The 27,343-nt window shown below is 39.5% G+C and overlaps 1 protein-coding gene across 2 annotated transcripts; it reads right to left on the bottom strand.

The window, feature by feature from the left end:
• Positions 1–1,084: 1,084 nt before the first annotated feature.
• INIP (INTS3 and NABP interacting protein) lies at positions 1,085–23,300 on the bottom strand. Of its 2 annotated transcripts, none has more exons than XM_032214620.1 (5): positions 23,142–23,300; positions 18,161–18,245; positions 6,265–6,367; positions 3,068–3,158; positions 1,085–1,635 (listed from the first exon to the last, which is right to left on the bottom strand). In XM_032214620.1, exons 2-5 carry the CDS (start codon positions 18,231–18,233, stop codon positions 1,540–1,542), a joined length of 363 nt encoding a protein of 120 aa, XP_032070511.1. In that variant the 5' UTR covers positions 18,234–18,245; positions 23,142–23,300; the 3' UTR covers positions 1,085–1,539. The 2 variants fall into 2 exon arrangements, with proteins under 2 accessions (XP_032070511.1, XP_032070512.1); XM_032214621.1 differs by having other exon boundaries at positions 3,068–3,143; positions 23,142–23,297.
• Between the last annotated feature and the right edge of the window lie 4,043 nt (positions 23,301–27,343).

Here is a 27,343-nt window from a genome sequence, read left to right as displayed (position 1 = left end):
TAGGAAGCAACTTTCATCAAAATCCCCCATGCCAAAGAATGATAAAATTCTGTCAAATTCATAGTCTAGCTGGCTTATTCTGTGAAACTGGTGAGGCTTCTGAGATATTAACTACCCAGCTTATGCATCAGGGTTTCCCAAACTGTAAATTGCACCTTTCTTGGGGAGATGCAGAGTGCAAGGCAGGTGTGAAGAATTTTTTTAGTTACATTGTTACAATAAACCCATCTTTCCCAACATTTCATTGTATTGTTTTCCTTGTTGATTTGGAGGTATGTGTATTAAGATTACACTAAAGGCAGAGGTGATGACAGAACATTTAGGAATCCTTGGTGTACAAATGTATGCTACTAGACGAAGAACAGCTGAACATTCACTTGAGCGTGCCTGTTAATCAACACTTTTGGTAATAGTTGTTTCTACTTATAACTGAGGAAACAGCAGGCGCTTCAATAATAGCACATCTGTCCTTTGGCTCCCTTGAATCTACTTCTGGTCGCTGTCGTCCATTGCTGGCAGTACATCTAGAAGAGATGTTGGAAAGCCAAGGAGCTAGATAAGATAAATGTAGTCCTAACTTTGTGTATAACAAACAAATGTTCATGATAAAACAGATGTGAGAAAACTACACCAGAATGTCTCCTGTGTATGCTTTAGCGTTTTTCCCCCCACTTAAGAGGTACATGATAAATGAGAATTCGGCAGGTAGCATTTGCTCCAACTGCTAAGACCATCTGTCCATTTGAAGTCTCAATCTTGTTTGCGCATGAAGTTTTCCTCCGTGGAAGAAAAAGAAAAGAGACAAATGCCCGATTCTGACTATGAGACTCACACAAATGAGACACTGCCAACCGGCAGTTATATACAATTAGATGAATATTGTCTTAAAATATGTACTTTCAAACTTCATCTTTTGAAACGTCCCTGGAAATCACACTATCAGAACCTCATGAGATGAAGCCATCTTGGTTTGGGAAATCCTATATTCTTTTTGCACCTATCTTTCTGTTGCGATTGTTCACTTTTCGAGATGATTCTGTCTTATGGCGGAAGCCTTTGAAAAGAGTTCAACTAACCAGTTATGTTAAATTAAACATTACATTTATTTGAAACATTTGTCCCATGCATGTAGTTATTTCTCATTTGCAAACTCCAACATTCTACTTTTCATGGTATTAGGAACTATTACAATTCACCAGTAAAATTTATGCATAACCGATTTAATAAATGGGTAGTAAGAGTTATAGATCTTTCTGTTACAGAGACACTGTACTTCCTTCCCCTCTCCATTTTCTGATTTTAAGCCTTATTCACGTGTACTAGAAAATGAAAACAGGTTCTTTATACAATGCATATGTAATAGAATAAAAGCAGCATATTTCCAGAATACATTTTATGTTGTCTCCCAAAACCAAAATATCAGGAATTCAAAATCAAAACCATTTTGAACAATTCTCAGTTCTTTTCACAAATGATTCCCTAAAAGTTGAAAAAGCAGCTTAGATGAATCCAGATGTTTTCTGTTTCATGAATTTTCTCTTACTCTACATCTAGCCGTGGTAATACAGGCAGAATGAGATTCCCAAAGGCTGAGTCTTGTGTTATAAAATATCCTGAAGAATGGGCATGAGCGTGCTGGAAAAGGAATAAATACACCTGTTTGAAAATTATACACATAAGGCAAATAAAAGCAAATCCCATCCCCACTGCCAACCCAGCTAAAGAAGGCCACCAAACTGTTTCAAATGATTCAGCTCTAAATTTCAGTACCCAAAAGCTTTCACACACACACACACACACACACTTTCATTGTTTTGATATCAAAGTCAGCCAAGGCCTAGTAAAAGTCAGAATTGGTCATTTAAATCTGACAGGGATTTTCCTCAAAGGCCGTTGGTCTATTTGCTAATGAAATTCTTTAGGAGCATTTGGGCTGAGTCAGGCACCCAATATAGCTTGAATTCCAGCTGATTTCCAGCAGATACACACGTGCACATCTAAAATAAATAAAAAATAACATGACACAGGATGACCAGACTCTAATTTCAGCACCAAAATCAAATCAGAGCATTCATTTTGTATTTAAGCAGTTTCTAAGCCATGATGGTCCAACTTCTGATTTGCCTGGGCCGCACTGAATGAAGAGGCATTGTCTTGGGCTACATATAAAATATACACTATAGTTAATGTATATAAACAACAACTTTTTTCTTGTATCTTTTTATTATCTTGTGGGGCCACATTATTACCTGTCCAGGGCCACAATGTGGCTCGTTAGCCATGGGTTGGACATGCCTGTTTGAAGCTTTTATGAGGAACATGAATTTTAATTCTAAAAATAATTCAATTGTGCCCATCGAAGAGTGAAACATGCACTGTTGGAAAATCTGATTTTCTCCTTTGTGTCTTTTCCCTTATCTTCCTCTCTGAAATCTGCTGTGGAAGATTAACTCTGTGGTGCACAAAGCAGGACTGCGAGGGAGAGGAGAAGGGGATTTTTCTGATTCACAATCAGAAATGCATCATGTAATATTCAATGTAGCCCACACTTTCCAAGGCATGGGATGAACAGATTGTGATTTGATTTTTAAGCTTATGTGGATGTTACAACAACTGTTTTGGCCTGTTTGTTTCTTCTGGATGTGCACAAGCAAGTCACACACCTGAGCTAAGCATTATTTCTATGGTTGGAATATTGCAAAGGATATTGTGCCCAAGTACAGATATAGCACTTAGACTAGTTTACCATTTTTAAAAAGATCACACAATCATTTCAGAGAAATTGAAACAGGAATTGCAATGGATGTCTGAAGATGGGTTGGGTGCAGAAGACTGAAAGATGAATATGAACCTCAGAAGATTGTGGTTAACATCCCAAATTAGTGACGGGTCTTGTTAAAAAACCTCCAGTATTTCCCAATGGAGGAAGAATCTCAATGGAAGAGACTATCATTAAGAGAAATGTAGGAATATTTTCGCCCTAAATTCTCCCTGTCCTTCACCACCAAAACCACCAATCTCTATGAAGCTGCAAGCCTTTGGCTCAGCACTGACCAGGAGAACATACCTGTAAAGCAGCCTTCTGCTGCGCTGCTATGTGCTGCTGCTCGGCGTGATCCCGAAAATCCTTGTTAAGTGAGGATCTAGCCAAAGAGATACTGTAAATAACAGAAGGAGGGAAAGAGCCACATCACACCAAAGTAGTAGAGATGAGAAAGAGCATAGGATCAATGCAAAGGTTGGTGGACAGGTATCCCAGAGTCAAAACTTTCATGGTTGTTTCTTTTCTTAAAAGAGAAGATTTGAGGAGAAATCTAATGTGCTCAGAACCACAAAGTCAAATGGGATGATCTGTTCTGCTCTGGAAAGATGTGCTCCATTAAATGACATTCCAGCTCAAACATAAAAAAGAACCATGTCTGGCTATAAATCAAAAACAAGTCAGCTGGAAGACATGTGAGAGAATAGATCCTACCCTCTCCTCTCCCCTATGCTGCAAGTTTTTCCTTTCTCACAGTGCCACCCAGTGCCTTGCCTAGGTACCTGAATAAAAGAATAGCATTTAATCAGCAGCCCCTAAACTTCTTGATGGGGAGTTCATACATTATGCAGAGTGCCGGCCGAACCCTCTTTGCAGGAAAATATTTTCCCCTTGAGACAGGGTCCCAGCAAGGCCTCTTGGTAACCAGCATGCTGATATGTCGCAGAGCAGAAACATGTGATTATAGTAACACAATCCTATTAAATTTTAGTTTAACTTTAATGCCAAAAAGGAAAGCAAGCTATTTAAGTGTTGCTTTTCGTTTCTCCTCTGAGCCACTTAATATTATCGTGATAAAGTTTAACACCCCGGAGAGGAAGCAAAGAAAGACTACACCATTTTTATCAAAGACTATTATTTTTGTTATGGAAAAAGGTCCAGAGAAAGACTACTTATACAAACTCTATGGGAGCCTGAGACAAAGAAAACACAATCCAAAGTACTTGTGTTCACTAAGGAGAATTAACACAATAAATAGAGTGCAGGCTAACAACCCTGCTCCACTTATTCTGAAAACTGGATAGCTGACAAAGATTTTTTTAAAATAAAAATATTTCAATTATGAGCTATTTTTGTATTTAATCCTCTGAGAAACAGACTATATTTGGGTCAAAATTCAAAATTCAGAAATCCAATCCAATGCAGCCTGCTTCATCAAGACGTTAAACACATTACACAAAAAAGGAAGATTTAAAAAAAAAAAAAACCAGTTTTACAAACAGCTTCATTTTTTCCTACTTTGTAAGAACACAGTTCTCAATTTGGACTTTGTCCTTATGAAAGGCCTTAGACAAAAACAGACACCATATAGCTAAAGTACATAGTTCTGACAGATCCTAGATTAACAATATTGAGGTTCTTTCATAGGAGTTTGATAAACTGATGTTCCAAGCCCTCAGCTTTTACTTATATTGTCTTGTGTATAAGTAATATACACAAATAAATAAAAATAAGTAAAATAAAATAAGTAAAAAATAAGTAAAAGGTGGCTCAGTGGCAAAGACGCTGAGCTTGTCGTTCAGAAAGGTTGGCAGTTCGATGGTTCGAATCCCTAGCACCACCGTAACGGTGTGAGCTCCCGTTACTAGTCCCAGCTTCTGCCAACCTAGGAGTTCAAAAGCACACAAAAATGCAAGTAGAAAAATAGGGACCACATTTGATGGGAAGGTAAAAGTGTTCCGTGCACCTTTGGCGTTTAGTCATGCCAGCCACATGAACACGGAGATGTCTTTGGACAGTGCTGGCACTTTGGCTTTGAAACAGAGATGAGCACTGTCCCCTAGAGTCGGGAACAACTAGCACACTTTTGAGAGGTACCTTTGCCTTTACCTTTTATAAGTAATGTCAGGAAAACATGGAGCCATTAAAATAAAGGATATCTCAATCATATGAATGTAGAAAGCAGAAGAAACTGAAAACAACTCCTTGATTCGGTTAGGTATAGGTAATTAATCCTCTATTTACCACCATTCATTTATTGACTGTTTGAAGTTACAACAGCACTGAAAAATTTGCAACTTATGATTGTTGCAGCACCACTAACGTCACATAATCAAAATTTGCTTTGGCAACCAGCACATATTTATGAAAGCTGATTTGCAAGCATCCTGGGGTTATGGGATCCCCATTTTCTACTTTCTTAGCTGGCTTCGGACAAGCAAAATCAAAGGGGGAAGTCGGAATCACTAAACGACTATGTGATTCACTTTACAACCAGGTTGATTCACGTAACAACCATGGCAAAAAAGGTGGGAAAATTGGGTGTGGCTAACAGTAACAACTGTCTTGCTTAGCAATGGAAATTCTGATCCCAATTGTGGTTGTAGGTTGAAGCTTACTTGTATACACTAAAGCTGAGGGAATTGACAGGCTTTCAAAATTCAGTTACAATACCTGAATCTCATTAACGTACTTAAAAGGCTCCTAGCAACTCCTGTTCCTTAGTTACTTCCAAGTAGATGCTGCTTACTTTTCAATCTGGGGATAATTTGCATATAAAATACTTGAGACATACTTTGCAATCTTGGATTAAAAGATATGCATTTTATATGCAAAATTTCTACCACAAAATATATCCAAGATGTACTTCAATCATTATTTAAGACAAAGTTTAATGCATAGGTTATCTCTGATCACATCTGTGAGGTGAAACTGGGTGTTTTGTAAATTGTGTATGTATCTTTGTGTGTGTGTATGTGTGTATGCACTCAAACATAAAAAGTGAAATTTCAAAATGTTTCAAATATTTTCCTCCTGTGTTGGAAAGGACAAAGATGAGAATTGGAATATACAGATGGTTCTCAACTTCTGAGGACAATGGAGCCCAAAATTTATGTTGCTAAATGAGAAATCTGTTTGCCCCATCTTACCACGTTCCTTGCCCCATTTGTTAAGTGAATCACTCGTTATTAAATTATTAACCTGGTTGTTAAGTGAATCTGGTTTCCTGACTGATTTTGTTTCTCAGAAGGTTGCAAAAGGTGATCGCGTGACCCCGGGACACTGCAACTGTTATTAATGTGAGTCAATTGTCAGGCATCCAAATGTAAATCATGTGACTGCGGGGAAGCTGCAATGGTCATAAGTCACTTTCTTCAGTGCCGTTGTAACTTCAAACAGTCACTAAGCAAACTGTTGTAAATCGAGGACTACCTGCCTATTTATCGCTATGATCAGAAGCTATGAGCATGTGGTGCAGAGATAAGATTTTGAGCATAACCTACTTGGCTCCTGGGTGATTAGTAGAAGACTGGTTTTGCATCAGAAGTTTTTTCTTTTCCTTGTCTAGTTCAGCCAAGATTGCAACCCTGTTTTTATTCGGAAAGCCTGGGGGGAAAATAGAGGAATGTAAATGTTGGAATAGTGTGTTCTTTCTTTTAACCTCTCAATAAACTTCACCTTCTTAAAACTTTTCCAAAGTGATCTTTCAGAAAGAAAACATGAAGATATTCCTCTTGAAAGTAAACATCCCAGATACTTACCGGTAATCCTAGACTTACGACCACAACTGAGCCCAGAATTTATGTTGCTAAGTGAGACATTTGTTAAGTGAGTTTTGACCTATTTTTTGACTTTTCTTGCCACATTTGTTAAATGAATCCACATTGAATTTACTAAATGAACAGTTGTAAGTTGAGGACTATCTGTATTTATTACAGGTAGTCCTGGACTTATGACTACAATTGGGACCAGAACATCCATCACTAAGCGATGCATTTAAATGAGCTGTGACTGATTTTTCACCTTTTTTGCCATGGTCATTAAGTGAATCCAGCTTTCCTCATTGGCATTGCTTGTCAGAGGCCCCCAGGGAAGGTCCCAAACCCAATCCCAAGAGGCTGCAAATGTCGTAAATACATGGCAATTGCCAAGTGCCCAAATTTTGATCACATGATTTTGGGGATGTTATGTTTGTCTGTGGAAAGCAGGATCATAAGTCACTTTTTTCAGCACTGTTAACAGTAACCTTCAACGGTGGTTAAATGAATGGTCAAAAGTGGAGGACTACCTGCATCTAACCCAATTAAGGAGTACAGGTAGTCTTCTACTTACAACCACAATTGGGCCCAAAATTTCTGTTGCTAAGTGAGTTTTGCCCTATTTCACCACCTTTCTTGCCACAGCTGTTAAGTGAATCACTGCACTTGTTAAGATAGTAACCTTTTTTGGTGTAAATATATTTATTTTCATTTCATTTCGTACAATCACATATATACTGTGCATAACCGGGGCATATAACATTGAACAATAAACCCAGCCCTCCCTCTTGTCAACAATACCCCCCAAAATACAAACCCAATATACCACTTCAACCCACCATACACCCTTTCTTTCACCCCCCTCCAACTTTCGTTCTTCCCTCCAACATTCCCCTCTACCCTACTTCCCCTCCCCCTCTATCACTCCTTTCTCCCAATACACTCCCTCCCTTCCTTCTCATCCTCCCTCCCATCCTCTCTCCCACCCTCTCTACCCCTCTTTCTTCTTTCCCTCTACTCCTCCCTTCGGTGTATTTCTACTATCTATCAATATATTCAGCTTGTCCTATTTTTACACTAGAATTAAAGAGCAACAGTATACAAGTGCAATCATGTTACTTTAAAATCTAACACATACTATATTTCCCCCCTTCCCCCCCGACTTCCCAGAGCCCGTACCCGGTATAGCTTTTTAACAAACACAGTCTAGAATATATTAAAACAAAGGAGATTAAAGGAAAAAAAAAAGAAAGTCAATAAGATCTCTACGTTGAACTCAGCTTCTTGCTGTTACCCAAACATTAAGCAGTTTAACTTATTCCTAATCTTAAGCATAGGCTATCTGGAATTTCTTAGTCCCATATTTGTTTTGTGTATAGTCAATCCATTTTTTCCAGTCTCGTTTATATCTCTCATTTGAGTGGTCTTTAAGATATGCTGATATTTTAGCCATCTTGGCTAAGTTTGTAACTTTCAATGTCCATTCTTGAGTTGTAGGCACGTCTTCCTTCTTCCAGTATTGCGCCACCAACAGTCTTGCTGCCGTTATTAGGTACAGAACCAAATTGGTCTCTACCGCTGTAAAGTCAGTACATATACCTAGTAAAAATAACTGAGGGGTGAATTTTATCCTTCTTTTGAAGATATTTTGCATGATCCACCACATTTTTATCCAAAATGCCTTAACCTTTCGACAAGTCCACCATATATGAAAATATGTAGCATCGAGAGAACCACATCTCCAACATTTAGGCTGTACATTCGGATACATAGAAGCCAGCTTTTTAGGATCTAAATGCCATCTATAAAACATCTTATAAAATTTTTTTCTCAAATTTTGTGCTTGTGAAAATTTCACATTTCTTACCCATATTCTTTCCCACGTGTCCAACATTATTGGTTCTTCAATATTCTGAGCCCACTTTATCATACAGTCTTTAACCAATTCCGTTTCCGAATCCATCTGTATTAGTACATTATATATCCTCTTTATATGCATTAAGCTTTGATCTCTTATTTGTTTAAACAAATTATCCTCAACTTTGACAAAACCAGTTTTTTGGTCTATTTTCCACCTGGCCTGTAATTGGCCATACTGGAACCATGTTTGAACTACCTTCTCCTCTTTTAGTACCTCTAAAGATTTTAATTGTAGAACCCCCCTTTCTGAAGTGAGAAGTTGTCTGTAAGTGATTCTATCGTGTTTTTGTTCTATATTCATATTTTCAATTGCATGTCTAGGAATTGCCCACATAGGTAACTTATCATTTAGTTTATGTTGATATTTTTTCCAGACCCGCAATAAAGCATTTCTTAAAATATGAGTTTTAAAGTTCTTGTCCAATTTTTTGTTGAATAACAAGTAAGCATACCAACCATATACCAGATCATGTCCCTCGATATTCAATATTCTATCATTAGTTGAATGTGTCCAATCACTAATTGCGGATAGGGCCACTGCCTCATAATATAATTTTAGATTAGGTAATTTCATGCCTCCTCTCTCGCGTACATCTTGCATTATTTTCATCTTTACCCTCGGCTTCTTTCCAGCCCATACAAATTTATTGATACTCTTCTGCCATTCTAAAAGATTCGCATCTTTTTAAAGTATAGGTAACATTTGAAAAAGAAATAAAAATTTTGGTAAAATGTTCATTTTCACTGCCGCTATCCTCCCCAGCAGAGATAAGTGCAATTTCTCCCATTTTTCCATCTCTATCTGTATACTCCGCCAAAGTGGTTCATAATTATGCTTATATAGTTTCCCATTTGAGGCTAAGATATTGACCCCAAGATATTTGACTTTGTTAACTACCTCACATCCTAGCATCCCTCCTAGTTCTTCCTTTTGTTTAGTATTCATATTTATAGCTAATATTTTAGTTTTTCCTAAATTTATTTTAAAACCAGACACTTGACCATATTGATTAATCGTATTCATTAAAACCATACTGGATTCCTGCGGTTGTTCCAATATTATGACCAAATCATCCGCAAAAGCGCGGAGTCTGTATTCTTGCTGCCTAATCTTAATCCCTTTTAGCCCATCCAAGCCCCGTATTTTATTCAATAATACTTCCAAAGTTATAATGAACAATAGTGGGGACAAAGGACAGCCCTGTCTTGTACCTTTTTCGATTTGAAAGGAGTCTGTTAAACTTCCGTTGACTATGATTTGAGCTGTTTGCTGTTGGTATATTGCTTTAATTGACCGTAAAAAGCTATCTCCTATCCGCATTTTTTGCAATATCTTCAACAGAAATTGCCAATTAACTCGATCAAAGGCTTTCTCAGCATCCAGAAATATGAACGCAGCAGGGATTTGATTGTTCTTTCCCAAATATTCTAAAGCATTAATGATTAGTCTAACATTACTCTTCATCTGTCTCCCCTGTATAAAACCTGTTTGGTCGGTATGTATCAATTGTTGAATAACCACCATTAACCTATTTGCTAGTATTTTAGTAAAATTTTTATAATCTACATTAAGTAATGAAATAGGTCTATAATTTTTTGGTTGAGTAATATCTTGATCTTCTTTGGGTATCAACGATATAAACGCTGTCTTCCATGATGGGGGCACTTTACCTTCCGTTTGAATTTTATTGAATAGTTCTCTAAGAGGTTCTAGCATTTCTAACTGTAAGTTTTTATAGTAAACCGCTGTCAGGCCATCTGCGCCTGGCGCTTTCCCTAACTTTGGTTGTTTGATTACCTGCAGGATTTCCCCAGAGGTTATTGGTTGGTTCAACTTTTGCCTGTATTCTTCTCTAACTAGGGGTATTTTCTCTTTATCTAAGTATTTGTCTATATCTAAACCCCTAATTTTGTCCCCTTTGTACAATTCTGTAAAAAATTCCCGAAATGCCTTTTGAATCTCCTCCTGTTGAAACACCTCCTTCCCTCTATAACACAATTTGGATACATTTCGAATTTTTCTTTTTTTCCTAATCTGATAAGCCAACCACCTGCTGGGTTTGTTTGCGTTACAAAAAGTGTTGTGTTTTGCACTGTTTTGCATTGGATCTGGGTACTTGAGAGACCGCCTACTGCCAATTACCTCCACTCGACCAATTAGATCCCACAGGTTAGGCCTCCTCCGAGTCCCATCAGCCAGTCAATGTCGACTGGCAACTACGCGGAGGAGAGCCTTCTCTGTGGCAGCTCCGACCCTATGGAACGAACTCCCCGTGGAGATTCGTACCCTCACCACACTCCAGACCTTCCGCATAGCACTTAAAACCTGGCTGTCCCGACAGGCCTGGGGCTAAAGACCTTCACCGTACCCGAATTGTATGAATGTTGTGCTTTTAATGATGTACTGTCCTATATGTAACTCGGTTTGTCTCCCCCTCCCCTTGAATTGTGAGCCGCCCTGAGTCCCCTTGGGGAAAAGGGTGGCATACAAATATTAATAAATACAAATACAAATACATATAATAAACTAGTGGCTACCTGGTCAGAGATCAACATATCAAATTGGGATTTTAATATGGAGATTGCTTCCTTAGCCTTTGTATCGCCTGGATTTAATGTTAGTTCCAACTCTTTCCCTTTAATTTCCTCTTCCAATTCTTTTCGTTTTTGCCCTTGTTTATGTCTATGTATTTTGTTTATATTCATCAGTACTCCTCTCATATACGCTTTGCTTGCATCCCATACAAATTCCATAGGTGTACCCTTATTCATATTCAAAACAAAGTATTCAGATAACAATTTTTTACAATCATTAATGTACTTTTCATATCTAAATAAGTTTTCATTCAGCCTCCAAGACCTTCTTGCCTGCACTACCCTTCCCAATTCCATCCAAACTGGATTATGATCCGAAAGAACCCTCGCCGCAATCTTTGTCTTCTTCACCCTAGAAAGTAAATCATTAGTGATTAGTATAAAATCAATCCTTGAAAGGGATTGATGTCTGTCAGAAAAAAAGGTGAAGTCATATTCCTCTGCATTTCTTTCTCGCCAAACATCTCTCAATTCGAAGTCGTATATCATGTCAAAAAAAGATTTGGGTAACTTAGCTTGGATTTTAGTATTTGGGCGAGAGGTCTTCTTATCTCTTTTAGTATCAATCACGCCGTTCCAGTCACCCAATAGTATACAAGACTTAAAGTCCCACTGTACTAATTTAGCATGAAGATTTCTATAAAATCCGTCTTGCTGTTGATTAGGAGCATAAATTCCCAAAAGTAATGTCTTTTTCCCTTCTAAGATTAGGTCTAGTGCGATATATCTTCCAAAGGGATCTGCTTCAATTGGTTCAGCCTTAATGTCTTTTCTTAAGTATACAACTATGCCATTTTTCTTTTCCGTAGCAGAGGTCACAAAATGTTGACCAAGTTTGGGGTTAAACAAATATTTTTGATCAGTTGATTTGATATGAGTTTCTTGCAGACAAATTATATCATTCTTGAACTGTTTGAGATAGTGAAATATTTTCTTTCTCTTCTGTGGAGAGTTCAGTCCATTGACATTCCATGTCAAAATCTTAGTTGTCATTTTTGGTTGCCTGAAGCTTTTTTAGAGCCTCCTGCATGGCCTGTCTAACCTTTGGCCTAGCTCCTCCCATGGCTTCTGAGCTTGTTGCTGTAACTCCTTGGTCAATGGCCGGTGATTGTTGAGATTGTTGCATTGTTGCTTGTTTTTCCATTTGTCTGGTAGTCATACGGCTAGGTCTTTGTTCCCTGACCCCTTGCCCTTCTGGGAGGAGGAGATGGTACGTTTTGTCTGGTAGTTGTGTGGTTTGCTGTTTATCTTGTCCTTCTCGTGGTCCTTCTCCAGATCCAGATGATTCAGGGTGTCCCACCTTCAGAATCTTGTGATAGAAATCTCGAGCTTTCCATACAGAGTTGAGATGATATCTTTGCTTGTCAAATGTAATTATAATACCAAATGGCACATCCCATCTATACTGTATCTGACGGTTTCTGAGCTCTTCCACTAGAGCATAATCTCTCCTGGCTCTTAGCATTTGAGGTGGTATTTCTTTCAAGACAATCAAATCCTGTCCGCCAATTTGAAGCCTGGTGTTATAGGACTCTTGTAGTATCATGTTTCTGAACTCTCTTGTAGCAAAGTATATAACTACATCTCGGGGGAGTTGCTTCTGTTTTGCCGCCCAAGAGTTAACGCGATAAATTTTATCGATCTGCCAGTCAAAGTTGGACCCCGGTCTTCCCACCAGACGGTCAAAAGCCTCTGAAAAAATCTGCTTCAAGTTCTCCTGTTTATCTTCGCGCAACCCCCTGACTCTTAATGCAAGCTCCATCTGTCTGTACTGTATCATAATAATTTGTTTTTCAGCATTTTCAACTTTTTGTTGCACCACTTCAGTTTTGGATGTCAAATTAGTGTTGGCTTCATTAAGAACCTCTAAGTTATCTTCCATTCCAGAAACATATTCTGTCAGTACATTTACAAGTCCCATCATATCATCATTTATTTTGGCGATCCTAGTATCAAACTTATCATATAAGACTTTCATCTCATTCTTTATTTCCTCTCTGAATTCTCTGAAAGTTTCTAAATTCTGCTCTCTAAATTCTCTAAACGTTTCCAAAAAGAATTCTTTTGTTAGCAAATCTCCACTAGGGGGCATAGACGATGGAGGCTGCAACTTTGTGCCAGGTATGGGGGACGTACTCCTAGGAGGTAATTTACCAGGATTTAATTTTGATGCCATTATGTCTTTTCTTCAAGCAATTAATCAAACTCTGCTGGCCCGCTGTGCAGCTTACAAAAAAAAAAAAAAAAGTTAAAAAAAAATTTGGTCACCTCTTTATTTGTTCTTAGGGGTTTTTCAAAAATTTTCAGAAAAGGGCGTTGTAACAAAACAGCTCGGCATATTCAGCGCCATTTTAGACTTCTCTATATCGAAAATATATATTTGCAAAGTTAATAAGAGGAAAGTCTTGTAAACTCTTCAGAGAAGTAAGGCTAATTAATGAGATACTGCTTGCAAACTATTCCTCCCTTTTTGCAGAAAGTTTGCGGAAGGTTTCAAAAGATTAGCATTATACCAAAACAGTTCAGTCCAGCATATTCACCTCTGTTTGGAATGTCTCTATATTAGCAAAGAGTCTTTTAAAACTTTTAAAAGTTGATAAGAAAAAAGTCTTGTGAGCTCTTCAGAGAAGTGAAACTAATTAGTGAGAGGCTATTCCTTTGATCTTTTTTATCACTGCCGAGGAGTTAGGAATGTACCATTATTGCAAATGCGGAAGCTGCAGAATCGCCATTTTAGGAGCTTTTTTTTTTTTTAAGAAACCAATTGTACGAAGGAAACTCTTGTAAAACTGAAGCTAGGATTTTTTTTAAGGAAAAGCAGATAAGGTTCTCAGGTACGGACTCTGCTTGTATTAGTTTCAGATAAATATCTCAAAAGTTGTCCTAAGAGGGGGTTCCTTACTTTGCGCCGTAATGAAACAGCCGAGGTTCCTGGCACGGAGATATGATTCAGCCTTGGTTGGCCTCCCCCTTCTGTTTGCAGCAAAAAAAAAAAAAAAGCTGCAAACTTCAAAGAAAGCTCTTACCAGCTGAATCTCTCTCTCATTCTTCTTTGCCTGAAGAATGAGGTATCTACCAGGTATTTAGGCAGATAACGCGACTAGAAACCTGGGGGCAGCTCAATTAAGCCGCCGCCAACAGCAAGGTCCCGCCCCGGAAGTCGTTAAGATAGTAACCTTGTTGTTAATTGAATCTGGCTTCCCCATTGACTTGGCTTGTCAGAACGTTAACAAAAGGTGATCATATGACCTTGGGACGCAGCAACTGTCATAAATATGAACCATTTGCCAAGCATCTGAATTTTGATCACACGACCATGGGGATGCCGCAGAGATCGTAACTGTGAAAAATGGTCATAAGCCACATGTCAGGGTTCCAAGTAACACCCCCAACGAAAGAAGACTCCGAGGCTTGAAGTTCCTCAAAGTTCCATTTTATTAAAGATGTTATATTGGTACATCTGGGAAAACCTGAATCTGAAAGTTTCGGGTTTTCCCCACCCAAAGGAAAGTCAAAGATCCATCCCCTGCACCCACAAGTCCATCACATAGTCCAATCATTTCAACATCCCAACTGGAGATGACCCCCCGTCACTCCCATCCAGGTGCAGGCTGAGTGTCCTTGACTCCCATAGAAAAGAATGTTGTTATGGCTAATCTTCCACCACTCCTTGTAATTTACCCTCCTGTTTTCCCAGGCACTAAATGTGGCAGCCCTGAAGCTCCAACGAAAAAGAGGGCTTCCAGGGCTGACATCACATTTTTCAATGCCGTTGTAACATTGAACGTTCACTAAATGAACTGCTGTAAGTCTAGAACTACCTGTAGTAGTTTTCAGTTTCTCTTTCTTTGGATTTCTACATTTCCTAGGGCTGAGATACCTTTTTTTTAATGTTCTCGTGACAAATGTCACTTCAAATAGTCCTTAAGTGATTGGTCATAAATCAAGGACTACCTTTTCTCCTCTCCTTACTTATACCATTAAATAGCTTCTTAATAAAATGAAACACAAAAGAAGTTTGAGTTTGGTTGCTCTTAGAAGTCATTTTCAGAATTGCATCTGCACTACAACATTATGTCCCTCGGCTGGGGACACCTGTGCACGAAGTTTCTCAGCAATGCAACTCTAGAGAGAGACTATACCTTTTATAATGGTTTAATTGCGCTTTTTGGAATTGCAATCAACAAGCCAATTATCTTTCACTTTCTAAGGACATATTGTTCCATAATGTTCAGTAATACTTAAGGAAAATTCATGTTACTCATTAAAGTTCTTTTGAATTATTAAAATATGGTATTTTACTTGCCTTTAACAATGACAGTGGCATAGAGAGACGCAGAGTGATTTATGAATAGGGAGTCCTGGGAGAAATCCATACTTAAGAGACTAATGGTTGCCCTTTGGTTTAAGGCTTTGGAACAGTGATTTAAATGATAAATAAAACTGTGTCTGAAAACTTTTCCCAAGAGAACTATCGCTTTGTGAAGACCAATTTGAAAACTCTGTAATAAGGTCAGATAATTTAATGAGTCAATTTAAAGGACATTGTACAAAAAAAAACATTTAGGAAAAAAATGTGCTGTCATATTATTTTGTTGCAGCAAAAACTGCCTATAAATCATTCCAATAAAAAAACCTTACATATAATATATTCAATACATATTAAAGAAAATTAACTTCACCCAATTTATGACAGCGAAGATGAAAGGTAAAAGTCAATTCACATGTTCAGAAAATTTGTAAGAAAATAGTTCCAGGACTGTAGGATTTTCTTATCAAATTAAATAACACTTTCTTTTCAACTTACCACAGCAAGAAGGAGCACTGTCCTTGTGATGGTAAACCAATGGCAAGCATGCCACAGGTGGCACACAGAGCCCTCTCTGTGGACACGTAAGCCATTGCCCCCGCTCAGCTCCACTGCGCATGTGCATGTGCCTCCCGCTGGCCAACTGGTTTTTAGGTCTCTGCCATGCATGCACAAGATCGGGGTGCATGTAGGAGATGCACAGGGGGGCGAGGCACATGTGGGAGGTCACACGCATGCATGGGGGGTCACATGTGCATGCATGGGGGGAAGTATGTGGGGGTGTCGCACGCACACTGATTTATGGCTTTTGCATTGACGACAAAAAGGTTAGCCATCAGTGATATAGAATAATTGGATAAATAGGATAAGTAAGTAACAGTTTATAACTTAGGGGTGGTGGGTGAAGGCTATATTATTTTGCCAATCTAAAGCTGCAGGGTGGTGATGTCATACGAATATGTAGACTAGTTTTTCAGAATTTGTTTTAGATAATAATTTTTTCTGGAGTTGGGTAAAGGGTAAAGCTTAGGAGCTCTATTTTTAAGGCTCCTATTTTCCTATTTCAGAAAATCAGAAAGCTTTTGCACAACTCCATCTGGTGTACTAGCCCTTCAGTCTCTCATGCTCTCGTTACTTCATATATTGACTATTGCAACATGCTATATGTGAGGCTGTCCTTAAAGACCACTTAGAACAGGGGTGTCAAACTCAAGGGCTGGGGGTTGGTTCTGGCCCGCAGGGTGCTTAGATCTGGCCCGCAGGGCCACCTTGGAAACAGCAAACGAACAGTCCGCAATGGCAGAACGCTGGGGCCATCAAAGTCACCCCCAAAACAAGTGACATCGAGCTGGCCACACCCATTCTGCCCACCCCTCCCCCCAGGTCAAACACAACTCTGATGCGACCCTCAATGAAATTAGACTTAGAAGCTTTGAGTGGACAAGAATGCAGACATGAGGGCAGCATCGGGCATGCCTCAAAGGCATAGGGCTCAGTTATTTGACACACCATCAGTTATTTGACACACCACACCATAGTGCCCAGCCGATAAGAACTGACATGAGTTGGTGCAGTTTGGGTCCTTCAATTAAGAAGTTACATGTTTTGGGATGCAAGGACTATGGCTTCCTTATTGCAATGTCTGAGATAGGATGCTTCAGAAGGGCTGCAGAGACCTGGATGTCCTAGCTAAGGTGGTTGGGACCTCTTCTTGAATAAGGCTGTATGAGTTTTGATGTTTTAACTGGAGTCGCCATCTTGTTCTGTAACTTTTCTATTTTCTATTGTATTTTTGTTCAATTTTGTTTATGCTGCAAAGTCAGCCTGGAGTCTAAATCAAATCACTAAAATCAGGTATCAATTTTTGGTGTAATTTAAGCGGGAGTGATCCCAGATCTCAAAGTGAACTCACAAAAAGGGATGCCAAGAAATTCCTATTAATTGTCCATTCCTGGCACAATACAGCTCATCCTTGACCAACTGAGCCCAAAATTTATACTCCTGAGAAATTTGTTAAGTGAGTTTTGCCCCATTTTATGACTTTTCTTGCCACATTTGTTAAGTGATTCATTGCAGTTATTAAATTAGTAACATGGTTGTTAATTGAAGCTGGTTTCCCCATTGACTTTGCTTGTCAGAAGGTTGCAAAAGGTGATCACATGGCCCCAGGACACTGCAATAAATGTGAGTCAGTTGTCCAAATGTAAATCACATGGCCATGGGGATGCTGCAATGGTCATAAATGTGAAAAATGGTCATAAGTCATTTTTTTAGTGCCACTGTAATGTCAAAATGTCATTAAACAAACTATTATAAATCAAGGACTAAAAGGTAAAGGTTCCCCTCTCACATATGTGCTAGTTGTTCCCGACTCTAGGGGGTGGTGCTCATCTTCGTTTCAAAGCCGAAGAACCAGCATTGTCCAAAGACATCTCCATGGCCATGTGGCCGGCATGACTAATTGCCAAAGGCGCATGGAACACTGTTACCTTCTCACCAAAGGTGGTTCCTATTTTTCTACTTGCATTTTTACATGCTTTCAAACTGCTAGATTGGTAGAAGCTGGGACAAGTAACAGGAGTTCACTCTGTTACGCGGCACTGGGTATTCGAACGGCAGAACTGCTGACCTTTCTGATCAACAAGCTCAGTGTCTTAGCCACTGAACCACAGCGTATATTAATCTTACATGAATAGTTTTGATACGAAGCTGAGATTGTTTGTTTGTTTGTTAATCCACACAGAAGCTCAGGAAAAAAACATTCTGTCTGCAATAGTCACAGAGAAATAAGACAAGATTATCAGAATTAACTTTTACCTTGTCCAGAAGGATTTGATGTCATCTTCCTTGTTTCCCCCTTAAATTTCTGAAAAGCAGCTACAATTTGCATTTGCACCAAGATCTATAACAATGGACACAAATGTACATTTAATCATGCAACTCTATAATTATTAATATGCCATAATACGGGAATTTGCTTTCTAGAAAGTTCCCCGTTTCGAATATTTTGAAAAACACTACCATTCAATGGCATACATACATCGTGATTTCCTATTATATTAAGGCAAAGTAAATGGCTAACATAAACTCAAGGTTTGTTTTCAGGTAAGGTCAGTGATTAATGAAGTGTAGTCCAGAAAAAAATAAACAAATGTAGAATTAGTAAACTGAGCACACATTTAGTCTTAAATAAATCATGGGCATGGGTTTTACATTAGAATTGTTTGAAGAGACATAAGAAATGGTTGAATTTACAAACATCAGCTGTAACTAAGAAAATCTGAATTTCTTATTAGATTTTGTCCTGGGTAGTGGACTCACTGTTGGTTGAATTAGTTTGGACATTTATTCATGTGTAAAGTACCATCTAGGTTTAATAGATATCTCTCCTCCCTTCAGATTGGGCATGTGTTCTATTTGGAATGCAGTCACACTATTTATTATATCTGTATTTTTAACAAATAAAATTCCAGTAGCTTTGCCACCTTTTTCTTAGCTGAATTTAAATATTTTCATTGATTGTTGTTGTGGCTCAGTAGGAGCCGTTGCAGCTGCCGATGGACTCCAATAGCGAGGATCCCTATGAGTCTGCTATGGAAGATGTGGAGGACCCTGGGCAGGGTTCAGATTCAGAGCAGGGACCAGAGAGGCTGGTTGGCCACGAGGAGGCGCCTGAGGCATGGAGCAGTGGGGAAGATCAAAGGGAGTTTGTCCCTGACGCCAGGCAACGGAGGGCGGAGAAACGGAGGCAACAGTTACGGAGACAGACTCATAAGAGATAATCATGCCTAGGTGGTTGTGGCTTGACCCCTCCCAAGAGAGTATATAAGAAGAGACTTTGGGAGGAGTCCTTTTGCAGGACACAACCGTTCGTACTAATCTGGAGAACTCCTTGTCTGGTCTGCCTTGTGTTCCCGTGTCTGTTGGAGTCTGCGTTGCTGCCAACATCTTGCCAGATAGTCGTGTCTGGGCTTTCAGCCAACAGGATTATAATTGCTGTGAATAAAGAGTGGCAAACAGCTAAGTCTGTGTCTGCGTCTGCATTACCGGACGGAAGGGGGGGGGGGCAGAACAGATTGTTAAGAGTAATGGGTTATGAGAAGAACCTTGGGACACAGAAGGAAGAGCCAGAACCTAGGCCAGTGGTCCTCAACCTTTCTGCCTTGGTGGTCTGTTGGGGAGTGGATAGTTCCCTGTGAGTGGCAGATACGCACTGACGCTACTTGTGTGGAGGGAGCTTCATCTGTGAGTGCAAGTAGCCACCACTCATGTGACGGGAGCTTTGCATGCAGGTGGAAATGGCTGCCGTTCACACAAGGGTAACTTGTGTGGCCCAGTTCCAAACAGGCCGTGGCCCGGTAGAGGGCTGCAGTCCAGGGGTTGGGAACCTCTGGCCTAGAGAACACCATGATAAAAGAAATCTGAATCCAAAGTAGTAATGTTTCTGTGGAACATAAGGGTAAGGAAGGGAAGATCCACTTTCAGACTTGCAAGATTCTATTACTCTAGCTTTACAATAAGAATAGAATTCTTGATTTTGGTTTCCTGCTGTGAACTACTTGGAGGGCTGACATTAAGCCACTTGCACTCCAAATATCCAGGCTTAGTAGTTCGTCATCTATTTTACAAGAAACACGGAACTTGATCAATCCTGTCTATTGGGCCAAATCAGATGTTGTGTGAAATTACAAATATAATAAACATATGATGAACTATATATTAGCATTAAGTCTATGCATTCATCAATGGATTATTGTTTAACTGAGAAAGAGTTTTCAGCAAGATGGCACAAATGTGGACCCACTGATTTTCCATTTGGATAATCAAGTCTTCATTTCACATTTAATATTGCTAACATTAATCTTCATCCGATTTTTGATTTTCATATATTGTACTGCTGGTTTCACTTCAAAGACAGAATCTCTTAAGATAATAAAATTCCAGGTAGCCCTGACACTGCTACACATTTCTTAATTGCATATACTGCCAAGGAGATGCTAAAGGTAACTCATAGTCAGACTGTAGACTCTATTAAAATAACTACTAGGAATCAATTGATTTAAACTATTGATTTAAACTATTGATGTGGGGTCAGGCATTCCCCACATTCCCTTTCAAATTAGGATTATTCCAATATTAATGTCTCATGGCCTGACTTCAAAATAAGACAAAGGCATTTATCAAAGAGTCATGATGCCTCAAATTGCAGAAGCCAGTTAAATTTAAGTGTTGCATGAAGAAAATTAGATGTTAATTTGATTTTTATTCTTATCTATCTCATGAGCTTACAGCTTTCTTTTTAAATTCATCATGAACCACCATTTACTTATTCCAACGTAACTACTTTTACTTACATGTTAAACATAGTAATATGTAGGTGGCGTACTAATAGAAACAAGTGGTAAATCATGATCATAATCATAAATACAACGATCATAAATCATAAGATACAACACTCAGTGATAGTCATAGGATACTAAATAAGCTAGATATTCTGCGAACCCATAAGTCTGAGACAGAACATTATCTTTTAATTATGCTAAGGTATCACACTGATACTGCAGCATTGGAAAGATAAATGTATTGATTGGGTTGAAAAAGGATACAAATAGAAAGAGAAAGGAACAAAGTATAAAACAAATAACTCAGATGACACATTATTAAATCAGGGGGAGGGGAATAAGAAAATATGAAAATGTACATATACAGGCGGAAAAATAATATGAATTGACAAATGTTAAATAGCAATTATAAGAATGTATATTTAAGAATGAATTTGAAAGGAAAAATTAAAAAAAATACATAAAAAAGAAAGATAAATGTATGACCCCTTTCACTCAGTGGATGAGAATATTTGTAGCTCAGGGTTGAACTGGGGGGTGTCCTTGGTGCTCTCTGAGCTTGGTTGTTTTCTCTCAGATGTTCATGACCAAAGTAGACTTGATTGAACTTACCACTATGGATAGACTGTCCATAGACATGGATTTTGTATAGATAAATATAATGAAACATGGGACTCACTTATGCAAAATACATTAGGTTAAATTCTACTTATATAAATGTATTAGAAATATATGTCTTGAATAATAATAGCTTTAGATGAGTATATATAGAATTGCAATTATTTAGTGTTAAAAAGATATGCTTTTTCCCTTTGTTGTATTTTTCTATTTTTTTAAAAGCAGCTTTTCTTTGACAATGTGTGTTATTTTATCATAATTATCTTTTTGCTTTTTTGTCATTATTCTAAAAGAAACAAAAATAATACAATTATGCTAAAGAAGAGTAAACAAAGGCACAGTCCAGAAATGGCAATTTGTTATAAAATCTTCAAGTCAAAGGTATTCCCAGCATATTTACACGTCAATAAAAAGCTATCAGGATTTTTTTTTCCTTTTCATTCTGTCACTCATGGATTCAATAACTCGGAAGCCTATCTAGGGATTCAATTTGAATACAGGTAGTCCTCAACTTACAACAGTTCACTTAGTGACCAGTCAAAGTTACAATGGCACTGAAAAAGGGACGTATGACCATTTTTTCACATTTATCACCATTGCAGCATCCCTATCATAAACATGATCAAAATTCAGACACTTGGCAAGTGTTTCGTATTTATGACGGTTGCAGCATCCTGGGATCATGCAATCCCCTTTTTAGTGCTTCTGACAAGCAAAGTCAACGTGGAAACCAGATTCCAATTGCAGTGATTCACTTAACAACTGTGGCAAGAAATAGCAATAGCAATAGCAGTTAGACTTATATACCGCTTCATAGGGCTTTCAGCCCTCTCTAAGCGGTTTACAGAGTCAGCATATTGCCCCCAAAGTCTGGGTCCTCATTTTACCCACCTCGGAAGGATGGAAGGCTGAGTCAACCTTGAGCCGGTGAGATTTGAACTGCCGAACTGCAGATAGCAGTCAGCTGAAGTGGCCTGCAGTACTGCACTCTAACCACTGCGCCACCTCGGCTCTATACGAAATGTCGTAAAACAGAACAAAACTCACTTAATGAAAGTTTCACTTAGCAACAGAAATTTTGGGCTCAATGGTGGCGTCCATACGTGCACCCTGTCCGAATGTCCCTATTTATTTGTACCCATTTCCTGTGTTCTTATTCATGTTTATTCTTATTCCTGTTATCTTGAACATGAGTGACTGACTGACTGACTGACTGACTAACTGACTGACTGACTGACTGACTGACTGACTGACTGACTGACTGACTAACTAACTAACTAACTAACTAACTAACTAACTAACTAACTAACTAACTAACGTAAGTCCAGGAGTACCTGTACATCTTAGTCAATGCTGAGAAAGGAAGGGATACGCTGGGGGAACCTGAAAGAAACCTGCATATTTCCTTCTATCAGTTATCTTATGGCCTCATTTATTAGAATAATAAAAAAATAAGTTTTAAAAATTATTATTTTTATTATTCCAATGTATTTATTTATTTTAAAACAAAAAGGGTGCTTGCCATCTTTTGCAGAGGCAGATTTCTTTCAAGATGCAACATCGATCAGCAAAGGTTTTCAAAGCGATTTATCTATATTAATCTATTCCTTCGCGGCTGGCATTTTTTGCACTTGCCAACTCTCCCCTCTCCTTTTTTTGCACCACAAACCCTCCATCTTCTAGGCCCTGGAGCAGAAGTCTCTGGGTCTTCCTTTCCTTTGAGCCTGATGGGCTTTTTAAAATACCCCAATAAAAATGGTGTGTGTGTGTGATAATGAAAAATAATACAAATGCCCACTTTAGTCAAAATACATGACGGCTACAACGTCCACCCTCACCGTTTATGCTGCTGAGCCATTGTCCACTTCCCACGTCGTGGTAGATTCTACACCCCCCTCCACCTGCCCAGATGGACTCTCCTGCTGCCTTCCCGTTTAGAATCTTCCCTCCGGACCGGATTTCCCAATGACTGCGCGAGCTCCTCGCCTTCTTGTGGCGTCACACGAGTGCGCCGCATGCCGTCTCTTCCTATTGGTCTCAAGAAGGCTGACGACTTCAAAGATAGGGAGCGTGGCGCGCGAGGGCTTCGTTGTGGAGTTAAGTCATGTGGGGAATTCTGGGAGTTGAAGTCCACGCGTCTTAAAGCTGTTGAGCATCACCGCTTTATAGTATTAAGAATTTCAATATATTTTAGTGTTTTAATTTTATAATGCTGCGTTAGCGATTCTAAATTTTAATTACCTTGGATACAATACCTTGGTATTGTTGAAATGTATATAGTTTTCATTGTTTTTATGCAGTCACTTTCCATGCAGAAATTGGACTACATTAAACGAAGCTAAAATATGAATTTTTGCAAATGACTTAATATGCTATATCAACATTTGAACCTGATCGATATATTTTTGGTGAGGAATAGTTTCTACTATTATAATAGTTGCAACCTGCTACTGTTTTACTAATCCAGTGACTGTGTTTGCATTTAAGTCTATTTACAATTGTGGGATTAAATCAAATGAATCTGAAGAATTGGCGTTATTGTTAAATTTTAAACTTATGGGAAAGGTCTTTCCTAGATTTCTACTCTTATATCTATTATCTGTATCTATTACCTGGTGATTAAGACCCACAAACTTTATTAAGAATAACTGGCTGGGAACCTGAAATGTCTGACAATGACTAATTTCTGTTCTGTTTTGAAGGAAATAGTCTTGAAAAGGAGAACCAAAATTACCTTCATTGCCATAGCATTTTTGAAAGCTGTGCAAAAGACAGAAATTTTAATTCAGCTTTCTTTGGTGTTCCACTGATGTTCCACAGCCATTGTGACTAAATTAATACAATAATACAATAGCAGAGTTGGAAGAGACCTTGGAGGTCTTCTAGTCCAACCCCCTGCCTAGGCAGGAAACCCTATACTGTTTCAGACAAATTGCTATCCAACATCTTCTTAAAGACCTCCAGTGTTGGGGCATTCACAACTTCTGGAGGCAAGCTGATTAATTGTTCTAACTGTCAGGAAATTTCTCCTCACTTCTAAGTTGCTTCTCTTCTTGATTAGTTTCCACCCATTGCTTCTTGTTCTACCCTCAGGTGCCCTGGAGAATAGTTTGACTCCTTCTTCTTTGTGGCAACCCCTGAGATATTGGAACACTGCTAGCATGTCTCCCCTAGGCCTTCTTTCTATTAAACTAGACATACCCAGTTCTTGCAACCGTTTTTCATATGTTTTAGTTTCCAGTCCCCTAATCATCTTTGTTGCTCTTCTCTGCACTCTTTCTAGAGTCTCCACATCTTTTCTACATTGTGGTGACCAAAACTGAATGCAGTATTCCAAGTGTGGCCTTACCAAGGCATTATAAAGTGGTATTAATACTTCACGTGATCTTGATTCTATCCCTCTGTTTATGCAGCCTAGAACTGTGTTGGCTTTTTTGGCAGCTGCTGCACACTGTTGGCTCATATTTAAATGGTTGTTCACTAGGAGTTTAAGAGTTTAAGAGTTTATTCACATTTATAGGCCGCCCTTTTCCCTGAGGGGACTCAGGGCGGCTCACATAAAATCAGGAAAGGGGAATACAAACAATGACGTAGACACACATAAAGTAAAAATAATGAGCAACATTCATTCATCATTCGGGAGGGGCGGCTATCTTTGTCCCCAGGCCTGACGGGCTAGCCAGGTCTTAAGTGCTATGCGGAAGGCCTGGACGGTGGTGAGAGTACGAATCTCCACGGGGAGCTCGTTCCAAAGGGTCGGAGCTACTACTGAAAAGGCCCTCCTCCTTGTAGTTGCCAGCCGGCATTGGCTGGCAGATGGAATTCGGAGGAGGCCCAATCTATGAGATCTAATTGGTCGCAGGGAGGTAATTGGCAGAAGGCGGTCTCTCAAGTACGCAGATCCACTACCATGAAGGGCTTTATGGGTGACTAGTAGCACCTTGAAGCGCACCCGGAGATCGACAGGTAGCCAGCGCAGCTCGCGGAGGATAGGTGTTATGTGGGTGAACCGAGGTGCACCCACGATCACTCGCGCGGCCGCGTTCTGGACTAGCTGAAGTTGCCGGATGCTCTTCAAGGGCAGCCCCATGTAGAGCACATTGCAGTATTCCAGCCTAGAGGTCACGAGGGCCCGAGTGACTGTTGTGAGAGCCTCCCGATTCAGGTAGGGTCGCAACTGGCGCACCAGGCGAACCTGGGCAAATGCCCCCCTGGTCACAGCCATCAGGTGGTGGTCAAAGGATAGCTGTGGATCCAGGAGGACTCCCAAGTTGCGAACCCTCTCTGAGGGGTGTAAAATTTGACCCCCCAGCCTGAGTGATGGAATATTGGTCGAATCTTTGGGAGGGAAGCACAACAGCCACTCGGTCTTTTCTGGGTTGAGTACAAGCTTGTTAGCCCTCATCCAGTCCATAACGGCCTCAAGGCCTCGGTTCATCACGTCTGCCGCTTCATTGAGTTGGCACGGGGCGGACAGATACAACTGGGTATCGTCCGCATATTGATGGTATCTTATCCCGTGCCTGCGGATGATCTCTCCCAGCAGTTTCATGTAGATGTTGAATAGTAGGGGGGATAAGACCGAACCCTGAGGCACCCCATATGTTAGGGGCCTAGGGGTCGATCTCTGCCCCCCCCAAGATCCCTTTCACAGTTACTACTGTTGAGCAAGGTACCACCTATACTGTACCTGTGCATTTCATTTTTGTTGCCTAAATGTAGAACCTTACTCTCTTTACCATTAAATTTCATTTTATTAGATAGTGCCCAATTTTCAAGTTTGTCAAGATCCTTCTGTACCTTTAGCCTATCTTCTGGAGTGTTGGCTATTCCTGCCAGCTTGGTGTCATCTGCAAATTTGATGAGTTCCCCATTTATCCCCTCACCCAAATCATTGATGAAAATGTTGAAGAGTACTGGGCCCAAAACAGAGCCTTGGGGTACTCCACTGCATACTTCCCTCCATGAAGATGCAGTTCCATTGAGGACTACGCATTGAGTACGGTCGGTCAGCCAGTTACGAATCCATCTGGTGGTGATGTTGTCTAACCCACATTCTTCTACTTTATCTAGTATTAGGTTATGGACTACCTTATCAGATGCCTTACTGAAGTCCAAGTATACTATATCGACGGCATTCCTCTGGTCCACTAATTTTGTCACATTATCAAAGAATGCAATAAGATTAGTCTGGCATGATCTGTTTTTGACAAACCCATGTTGCCTTTTGGCTATTACTTTGTTCGCTAATTCGTTGCTTGATTGAGAGGAAAGGGATTGAACAAACACTTAATGCATTAAAATCATTCAGTTTCAAAGAAAACAAGAAGAAAAACAGGCACATTGAAGAACACTGCTTCTTAGGGAGTGGTATTTTTCAGTGGTAGAAAAATACCCATGGCCAGAAAACCATACACATGTACAATGCCTTTGAAAATAAAAATAAACTGGAAAAATATAAAGAAAGATTAACCCCTTCCAAATCCTTTCTCTTCTTTGTTTTTTTTTTAAAAGGAGGGGGAGCAGAGCTCCCATGCACTTTCAGGGTCAAGTCAAATTAGGCAGTTGTGCTTTTTTCCCATTTCTCCAGACGTTCCCATCTATTATTATGGTGTTGCTATTGTTGGAAGAAATATCCATCTGGTTCAGTTCCAAGCCGGGAGAAAGACATTGGAAATATGGAGGCTGCATGGAAAGATAGTTCATTTATTGATGAAGCAGAAGTACATGGGTGGTTCTGGGCAGCTGACCACATGGAGTTGAGAGTGGAGGGTATTTATACCTTCTCTTTGGGCTTTGCACTTAAGCTTCATGTTCAAGAACATGTATTCTATTGGCTGTTGTCAGACTCCCATGGTGCCATGTATAAATCCTAGGACCGTGATGGCAAACCTATGGCACGCGTGCCACAGGTGGCACGCAGAGCCATTTGTCAGGACACACGAGGCATTGCCCTGCGAGCTGGCCAATGTGCACGGGCGCGCTGGCCAGCTGACTTTGGAGGCCATTTTTCGCCCTCTGGAGGCTTCAGGGACCTTCA

Source organism: Thamnophis elegans, chromosome 3 (assembly GCF_009769535.1).
Source record: "Thamnophis elegans isolate rThaEle1 chromosome 3, rThaEle1.pri, whole genome shotgun sequence".
Taxonomy (NCBI): Eukaryota; Metazoa; Chordata; class Lepidosauria; order Squamata; family Colubridae; genus Thamnophis; species Thamnophis elegans.
The sequence above is the reverse complement of the archived record's forward strand: the minus strand, read 5'-3'. Positions and strand labels throughout refer to the sequence as shown.